Here is a 9,978-nt window from a genome sequence, read left to right as displayed (position 1 = left end):
TGAGGTACTGACTTGTGAACACACCATAATGAAGACACAAATGTTCCCTAGTCAAACTACAAAGGACTATAGCTCCATCATTCTTACTTAATGACAATTCTTTAAAAACTAAGTGAAATAAATATTTAAAACTAATTAAAGCCAAAAAAAAACTAGAAATGTCTTGATGGCTACAACTGTGCCAGTCAGCAATTTAAGAGCACTGATGGCAAGCTCAAAAAGTTTACTTTGGGTTCTAATTGCTACATGACTTCTGAAGCAGCAAGTGGAAGAAAACACTCAACAGAACCCTTATATTTAATACAGAAATTAACACCTATTTCTCATTTGTTTTACCAATCTTTAAAAATCTCTTTTAGCTTGGGGCGCCTGTGTGGCTCAGTCAGTTAAGCATCTGACTCTTGATTTCGGCTAGATCATGATCTCAGGGTATGAGACTGAGCCCCACACATGCACCACACTAAGTGGGGAGTCTGTTTGTGATTCTCTTTCACCCTCTCACTCTGCCCCTCTCCCCACTCATGCTCTCTAAAATAAGTAAATAATTCTTTAAAAAATGAGGTGTTAAAAAATCTCTTTTATCTATCTTTGCTATATGAAAACTAAATGACATTTAGAAATTTTTCATCCACAGATGAATGGTTAATAATAGAATGATAAAGAGCTCTAAGCAGTGAGGGAAAATCCTATAAAGTCTAAGTGCTTGTGGGGTGCCTGGGTAGCTCAGTGGGTTAGAGCCTCAGCCTTCCGCTCGGGTCATGATCCCAGGGTCCTGGGAGCGGCCAGCACCAGGCTCTCTGCTCAGCAGGGAGCCTTCTTCCCCCTCTCTCTCTGCCTGCCTCTCTGCCTACTTGTGATCTCTATCTGTCAATAAAATCTTTAAAAAAAAAAGAAATCTGAAAACAAGCACTTAAAGATTTTATTTATTTGACAGAGGGAGAGATCACAAGTAGGCAGAGAGGCAGGCAGAGAGAGAGGGGGAAGCAGGCTCCCTGTCGAGCAGAGAGCCCGATGCGGGGCTCAAATCCCAGGACCCTGGGATCATGACCTGAGCCAAAGGCAGAGGCTTAACCCACTGAGCCACCTGGGCACCCCTGTTTTTAGATTTCTAATGTTCTTCCTGTTCACAAATGTGTCATATTCCTCAACTATAAAAATAATATAAGTAATCATACTCATCTTACAGTATGTTACTGAATGGCAATGTGACATATGGACAAGACTGCACCTGAGATATCTGGCTGGTTCAGTTGGGTTAAGCATCTGCCTTCGGCTCAGGTCATGATCCCAGAGTCCTGGGAATAAGCCCCGTGCCGGGCTCCCTGCTCAGCAGAGACTCTGCTGCTCTCTCTGCTCCTCCCCCTGCTTGTGCTCTCTTTCTCTCTCTCTCAAATAAATAAATAAACAAAATGTTAAAAAAAAAAAAAAAGATTCTCTCTCTCCCTCTGTCCTCCCCCTGTCAAAAGATCAGGACTTTAAAAAGAATGTCCTCCTATCCTGCAGGAAATGTGGAGGCAATTAGCGTATGTATTACCAAAGAAATACTTTAAAAGGTTAAGTAATACTGAAAGACACATACTCTACATGAGCAAAAGTTGCAGTGTTGAAATCCCTAAAAGCACTGCTGAAATTATTAAACAACAATTATTAAAAACAACTGAAATTATTAACAAACATTCTGGAGAACTCTGGACAAGAGCATTATAGGGCCTAATCAGAAAGAAACTCCAGTTCTTAGATTCCTTAATGAATGACCAAATATGTCTAACATTAAGAGTATCAAAATGATTGTGTTGTTAACAATAGTTATCCAAAGATTAATTAGGAGCACTGTTTTAGTTGTAGTTCTTATCCCTCATCGGATGAGACAGTTTGACTGTCCCGAAGAAGTTAATACACTGTGTATGAATTAATGCACAAGCCACTTCATCTTTATCTTCATCTTCAGGGTCTGAAAAGCCATTCTGTTTCTTCTGTTTTACCATGAGGAGTTCAGAGGTGCCCAATGCACCCACACACAGTAAGTGATACATCCTCTTGGCCCCTAAGTCTCCCTAATCTTCACTGTCATGTACAACACACATTCCTTCCCACAGGCCCATTAGCCCTTGCTTGTCCCTCCTGTGACAGACAAAATACCCTCCATTAACCATACTCTGCTTCTCCTAAAGTAGGTGAAAACTATGTGAAACTGAGTCCCTCAATATCCTCTCCAAGGGCAAATATTCTTTCTCTACCTGCCTAAGAAACCAGAGAACATGGATTTGGCCATTTCTCCAATGTCCTGCTCCTGCAGGCTACCCATCCCCTTGCCCTTGCCATCTTGACCAAGTTCTATTTGGACTTCACAAGACCTATATGCAGTTCTATCACTCCTCTGTCTTAATTCCTGTCATCTACTCCAAACTTACCCACTTTCCTTACCAGGTAGAAAGTACCAAAAAACTATGCGCTGTGGTCATCATTCAGCATTTAGCATATGCATCCCTTATCCCTGTCAATGGCCACGGGTAAGGGTCTTTGTGCAATGACCCCCCATCTCTCATCCTCCAGCCTTTGGCCCCTCTTGCACTTGCACCACATCCCTGACACATGCTCAGCCTTGAACTATTCAATCTGTGAACTAGATGTGGGTTTCATGATTCTCTCTCCCTTGTGTGCTTAAAAGTTTTCATTAAAAAAAAAAAAAAAGAAAGAAAGAAAGCTTAGGGGCGCCTGGGTGGCTCAGTGGGTTAAGCCTCTGCCTTTGGCTCAGGTCATGATCTCAGGGTCCTGCGATCGAGCACCGCGTTGGGCTCTCTGCTCAGCGGAGAGCCTGCTTTCCCCTCTCTCTTTGCCCGCCTCCCTACTTGTGATCTCTCGCTCAAATAAATAAATAAAATCTTTAAAAAAAAAAGAAAAGCTTAATCTTCAACATCCTGAACTTGTGCTTCTTTGTTCTGTTTTCACCCTGTCTTGTAGCACCTTCTCTCCTAACCTGCTCTGGAAATGCTGAATTTGAGATGCATTTGGGACACTCTCAAATGAAAGCATAATGTTGCTGAGATATGGCCTCTAGGATCTAGACCAGTGCTATTCAAGAGACCTTTCTGTGATGAGGGAAATGTTTTAGATATTTGTGCTATCCAATATGGTAGCTACTCACCAGGTACCTACTGAGCACTAGAAATGCAGCTGGTACAGCTGAGAAACTGAATTTTACTTAATTTTAGCGCATTTGCATTTTGGTAGCCACATGGGACTGGTAGACAGCATAGCCCTGGCAGGAGACCAGGCCACAGCACAGAGTCAGAGGTCACCAGTGTACATGTGCTATTTACTCCTTCCCTCGTACCAGGAAGTACTGAAGGTTTTCAAAACAAGATGAAATTAGCTTCAGAAACAGATGCTAAGTGAGGCAAAGGGAAAATGAGGGTAGAAGGGGAGAGGAGAGCAGAGTTGGTTTAGCACATCAAATGCTCACATGAAACTGTTGTGGGAAGTGTGGGCCCTAAACCATTTGAAGCCAGAGGAAAGTGGCTGAACAGGATGGAGTACCACTGCTCACAGAGGGCTTGTCTGGTGAAGCTGCCCAAGGGCTGAGGGTTGAGAGTCCAGGCAACATGTGAGGGGATGTGGTGTGGACAGAAGAGACTGAGAGGAAGGGCCAAAGAAGCAAGGGCAAGCTTGACAAGGTCAAAGTCAACAAAGAAATGGATTAAGAGTCTGGCAATTGGGAGGAATGGTGAGTGCGAGGTATGAAAATGAGTTGAATAAATGAAGACAGGAAGTACAATCAATCCTTTTTGGAGCGGGGCTGTGCAGGAAATGTGAGAGAGAGGGGGGGGTGATTATTAGAAGGTAAAGAACTCCCTCTTCCTAAGCATACAGTCACAATCATGTTACTTACCTGCTTAAAACCTGCAATCACCCAGGCCTGTCATTTGAGGTCCCGGGATTCATCTTTACCTCCTGTGACCTCTCTTCACAAATCCTATGGCTCCCTCAAACCAGCCCAAACACACCACTCAACAAAAAGATGTGTCACTGTTGACCAGAACGCTGGAGGTGGGAAAATCATCCCCAAAAAGTACAGAATTTGAAGAAGGGATAAATAAGACCTACTGCTCATCTTTAAAAAAAAATATATATATATATATATATATAAAATCAGCAAACCTGTAATTACAGACCACAAAAGACTTGCCAAGGTCATTTAAGAATTAAGGCTATTCTATTATTTATCACTCAAAATTCAGTACCAGTCTTAAAGTGCTGTGGCACGGCTTGCTTTCAGTCAAGTTAACTCTCTAAACATATTGGACTGCACTGTGTGACTACCCTGAAAGCTTCCTTATCAATTTAATAATAAAATCCACCTTGTCCTTCAACGTGCATTCTTTTCTGAATGCAAAGATCAGAAAAGGCCAGACTGCCTGTACTTTGACCAAAGCACCCTGGTACTAACACCACAGTGGTTCTCACTCTTTGGTGAGCTATTAAAACAGGATAGGGCCTATGCCTCATATTTTCATTGCACTTGCCATTTGGTTCCGACCCCTCCGTCCCATATTTAAAGACCACTACCATGATGTCCTCTGTTGTGCTCCAGGAATGGAGTCCCTCTACCTTGCTGCTTGTGGACAATGATATCAACTTCCACTCCATCTAGGGGTTTTTACTCAACCTTCTTCCTTCTCACCTGGGGGTCCATGTTAGGATAATTTAAGGAAAAAACATGATTTGGGAAGTAGACTCAAGATCTTTACCTCTGGAACCTCCTATCTTCAGAGAGAATCTCATTCCATGAACAGAGCTCAAACTCCCCTGATAGCTCTATAAGGCCTCACTGGTCCTAGAGTCCAAGGGGAGAATGGGAAGCTAGTAGTAATATTTAGATCCAGGAGTTATGAGTTTCCAAGTAATGGTAAAAGGACAATGTTCCATTGCTGTTAATTACACCTACTAGAAGACGCAGTCTCCAGAATACCTGCCACGCAGACCTGTACTTCTGCTCAGTTTGTGTCAATAGTCAAACCCTAGAAAGAAAGGTGAGTTGCTCTTTCTACCACAGCCTTTTACATGAGATGGCAATGAAACTCTGAGCAGCCCCACACCTGTCCTGTTCTTCCTTCTCCAGTCGTTCCTGCTCCTCCTGCTCCTTCTGCAGCCGGGCCTGTCGTCTCTTTTCAGCCAGGATCTTCGCAGCCTCTCCTGCATCAGTGGTGCCTGCTGTAGGTTTTCCTGGGGCTGCATGAGAGGAAAAGATCATGAGAAATGAAATACTGGTTGCACTCACACAGGTAGCTGCCACTTGGAAACAAAAAGTCCAACTCAGCGGGTGACAGGAAATGCTGCTGGGATGAGCGCAACTGGCCACTGAGCAGAGAAGTTGCAACAAGACAGTTGTGACCCTGTGAATGAATCTCCCAGTGGAGGGTAGTAGAAAGGTGGGGAGGAGAGATGGGGGGATAGCGTGACCCACAAGAGCCACCACCGCAGTGCCCATCTATCTCTTGTAAAAGCTTGAAAGACTAAAGACCTTCTTGGTGGGAAGTGCTGATGCTGGCTGGAAGCACCTCAACAGTCCCGTGAGCTTCCAAAGCCATGACCTGCACCAGTTCATCCTCTAGGAGACCCATAGAAGACCACAGGAAGGACTCAGGGGCAATGTGCAAGCCAGAGAAAACAGCATGAGGGCATGAAGTTACCCCAGGGAAATATCTCTTTCCTTCCCTCACACATGGATCTGGGCAGAGAGAGAACAAGCTTGTAAAAGCCAAGCCCTGGGGCAGCACTGACAAGAAGGGCCTACCTCCACTGCTCTCGGCCTTCCCTCCTGTGGCCACAGGCTTCTCGGTGACATGCTTGTCCAGAAGATTCTTCTCAGTGACATGCCTGTCCACAACATGCTTCTCAATGTCATGCTTGTCCAGAAGATTCTTCTCAGTGACATGCTTGTCCACCACATGCTTCTCAGTGTCATGCTTGTCCAAAAGATGCTTCTCAGTGACATGCTTGTCCACCACATGCTTCTCTGGGGCTTCCTCTCCATGCAGGCCAGCTGCCTGCTGAGCCAGGGCACCTTCCCTTTCCTTATTGCTCTTCTCTTTCTCTGCTTTCCTCTTGGGTGTTTCCTGGCTGGGAAAGGTGGGACAGCGGTACTTCACAGGAGACCCTGGGTATGGCGGCTTCATATTCTTTGGAGACTGTGGATACACTTTAGATGTTGCCCTGGAAAACCAAAAGCATGCCTGAAGAGGATTCTGGACCCTGACCACACAACCTCTCGGTTCCTAGCGGGCTTGGTTCTGAAAAGCTGAACAATTTCATCCTTCAAGAGGAACAAGTGGAAGGCTTATTAGCACACTCAAAGTCCTTGAAGTACTATCACCCTAACAGCAACATAGGAACCGCTAAGATACCCCTGGTGGAAGGGACAAGACTTTAGGACGCCCAGCTGCTGAGGCCATGTCCTAACTTCACTGAAGTTTGTGAGGATAAAGTTTTAGGCACTGTCCTACCTCTTTTTTTTCTTTTTAAGATTTTATTTGTTTATTTGACAGAGAGAGGGACAGCGAGAGAGGGAACACGAGCAGGGGGAGTGGGACAGGGAGAAGCAGGCTTCCCGCTGAGCAGGAAGCCTGATGCAGAGCTCCATCCCAGGACCCTGGGATCATGACCTGAGCTGAAACCAAGAATTGGACATTTCATCGACTGCACCACTCAACTGCCACTTAGCCATTAAGTGTACAGTTCAGTGGCATTAAGTATGTTCACAATGTGGTACAACTATCACCACTATCCATCTCCAGAACTCTACACCTACGAAACACAAACTCCCTATTCCTGCCTCCCTCAGCCCTTGGCAATCACCTTTCTGCTTTCTCTCTGTAGGAATCTGACCACTCCAGGTTCCTCATAGAAGTGAAATCATGTTGTATATGTCCTTTTGTGTCTGGCTAATTACACTCAACATAATGTCTTCAAGGTCCCTGGTTTCTTTTTTTTTTTTTTTTTTTAATTCACCTTTACTGAAGTATGATTGATATCCAGTTCCTTTCTATGTGCCAAGGAACTCTGCCAAGAAATGGGGATTAGAGTTGTCTTTTTTTGAGGTTCTTAAGATCTAAAAGGATCTCTCTTGCTACTGGAAAGATGTGAAAGCTGAGGACAAGTCTACTGTCACTCAGGGAAATATTGCTTTGGTAAAATGCAGGAGCCTGTCTTATGTTGAAAAAAGGTCCATTATAATAAGTACACTGGTCTAGGCTTGGCTCCTGGTGAGTGCTAGGTGTTGAAGATATAGGTAACAACCTAGCTTCAGAAACTGAGTTTACCCAGATGGTTGCACAGGGAAGAGGCATTTGCAGAGTTACTTTAGGAAGTAGTAATCTGTACATAAATTACAAATCATCACTCTCAATCCTGTAGCAGACTGAACCATATGGAACTGCCAATATTCAACTGTTTTTGATCTACAAAAATGGCAAAAAAAAAAAAAAAAACAACCCAATATAATTACAAGCCCACGAGTTACCTAATCAGGGGCGCCTGGGTGGCTGTCATTAAGCGTCTGCCCTCTGCTCAGGTCATGATCCCCGGGTCCTGGGATGGAGCCCCACATTGGGCTCCCTGCTTGGCGGGAAGGCTGCTTCTCCCTCTGCCACTCCCCCTGCATGTGTTCCTGTTCTCTTTGTCTCTCCCTGTCAAATAAATAAATAAAATCTTTAGAGAATCTTTAAAGAAATATTTTATTTGAGAGTGAGAGAAAGAGCGTGAGCATGAGCAGGGGGAGAGGGAGAGTGACAAGCAAGCTCCACATTGAGCTGAAAGCCCAAAACAAGGCTCAAACCCAGGACCCTGGGATCATGGCCTGGGCCTAAGGCAGACCCTTAACCAACTGAGCTACCCAGGCACCCCAAAATCCTTCTTAATTTTAAATCCTTTTAGCCCTACAGAATTGCAAGACTACACCAAAGAACTCCTATATGCCTGTCATCCTATTAATGTTTAGCCATATTTGCTTCATCATTCCCATCCCCCTACTCACTTTCATTCACTCTCTACAGACACACTCTCACATACACAAAGATTTTTCCCAGAACCCTTTGAGAGTAAGTTGAAGACATCATGACCCTGATCTTGGGTATAAGCTATCTCTCAAAGTGATTCTGTCTGGCAGTGTATTTTCCAAAGATGATCACAAAAATATCTCCTCTGACATTATCTTCTGAGTTTCTTTCTCTATCCCACTGAATCTCAGATGGCCTGACTGCTTTGACCAATAAAACACAGCAGAGAAGGGAGGCTGTGCCAGTGCATGGCACAGTATTTAACTAGCGTGGCAGCTTCTACTTCCTGTTCTGGGCGATACTTGCTCTTGGGAACACTCTCTTAAAACTCAGTGCAATGCTGTGAGATGCCGAAGTACTATGGAGAGGCTATGTGTAGGCATTCTATTCTTGTTCCCAGCCCCCACTGAGCTCCAGCCAATGCCCAGCGTTAAGTGCCAGCCAGGGGAATGGGCTATCTCAGACTTGCAGCACAGTCAAGACAGGTAACTGCAGCCCCAGGTGACATGGAACCTATGGTGGAAGACTGCAAGTGAGAACCACCAGGTGAACCCAAGTCAAACCTCAGAAAAGCCACACAAAAGACCCCAAGACAGACCTTCCTGGTAAGCCCAAGTCAGAGCTGTGAGAATTATTAACAAATTGTTATTTTATGCTGCTAAATTTGGGGGGGGTGGGTTATTACAGTAGCAAGAGGTTAACGAGACATTCCCCATCATAATGACCAAAGTGACTTGAATATATTTCTAAAACCCTGAAACCATTAAAGGACATTTCACACTGAAGAATTAGGAGTATAGGCAGCGCCAACACTCAGAGACAGGGACAGGCTGGGCAAACACACATGACCACACTTGATTTCCTCTCTCTAGGTTACAAGAAGAAAGCTATGCTCCATCCACATCTTTGAGAGTGTTGCTGAAGCTAGTTTTCTAAAACCCATACAAGTACCCAACAATGCAAACAATGGAAATAAACTTGAACGCTTAAAAGAGCAATGCCATTAATATGCACTGCCACGGAACAGTGGCTTAATTTATCTGAGATCCATGAGGAGAACAATGCACTGTCAGAACCATTTATCACATGACCTGTCTGAGTTGCTGGATGGGGGTTCAAAAGGACGGACCAATTCACCGTTCAAAGCCACACCGCTTCCAGTATGCTTTAAAGATCACACACACACTTGATCTGCACAGAGGGGAGGTTGAAAATGCCACTCCGATTCGGATTTTGTGTGTGACACCATTGTAAAACTCAAGGGTTTCTTTTTTCCTTTCTTCAATATTGAACATACAAAAAAATCTTTATAAAATAGGCAAAGTATGAAGAATGATGTAACAAATACCCACACACCTAAAAACTAGTTCCAAAGAAAGATATCATAAATATTCTGATTCCAGAATATTTCTATTCTGCCCCTCCCTGACCCCCTCCCCCTCCTACTCAGAGGTCATCATTATTTTGCATTTTATATTTGCCATTTTCTTACTCTTTCTAAACATTTTTACTACATTTATATCCTTAAAAACATGCTGGTTTTACACACCTGGGAACTCAATATAAATGTCCCTGTTGATATCCTTTTACAACTTCCTTTTGCTGCTCAACTCTAAGTTCCTGAGATCCACCCACCCACTGGTTGTAGGCAGGTGCGATCCATTCTTCTTCACTGCCGTAGAGGTTGCCCGAATTTTCAGAACTCACAGTCTACCTGACTTTCCACATTTCTCAGACCTGGTTCATACCCATTGTGGTTCATCCATTAATTTTTACCTGGGGAGAAATTATCTTTCTTTTTGAATGTCTCAAAATCAAGAAATGTTTGCTTCTCCTTAGACCTCTCAACTTTGTAATTCTGATTTAGAGGTACTGGAACAATTTCCTGTCCCCAGGGCACTTCTTTTTTTTTTTTTTTTTTAAA

General features: G+C 43.9%; 1 protein-coding gene across 1 annotated transcript in view; it reads right to left on the bottom strand.

The window, feature by feature from the left end:
• MAP7D2 (MAP7 domain containing 2) overlaps nt 1–9,978 on the bottom strand; it is a 102,931-nt gene that overhangs the window by 13,891 nt on the left and 79,062 nt on the right. Inside the window, exons 8-10 of the mRNA XM_059385301.1 lie at nt 6,258–6,313; nt 5,795–6,213; nt 5,096–5,229 (exon numbers count right to left, since the gene is read on the bottom strand). Of these exons, the coding sequence (XP_059241284.1) occupies nt 5,096–5,229; nt 5,795–6,213; nt 6,258–6,313 (609 nt within the window). The remainder of the gene's footprint in view (nt 1–5,095; nt 5,230–5,794; nt 6,214–6,257; nt 6,314–9,978) is intronic.

The sequence above is a fragment of the Mustela nigripes genome, chromosome X (genome assembly GCF_022355385.1).
Source record: "Mustela nigripes isolate SB6536 chromosome X, MUSNIG.SB6536, whole genome shotgun sequence".
Taxonomy (NCBI): domain Eukaryota; kingdom Metazoa; phylum Chordata; class Mammalia; order Carnivora; family Mustelidae; genus Mustela; species Mustela nigripes.
This window is presented reverse-complemented; position numbering and strand designations above follow the sequence as displayed.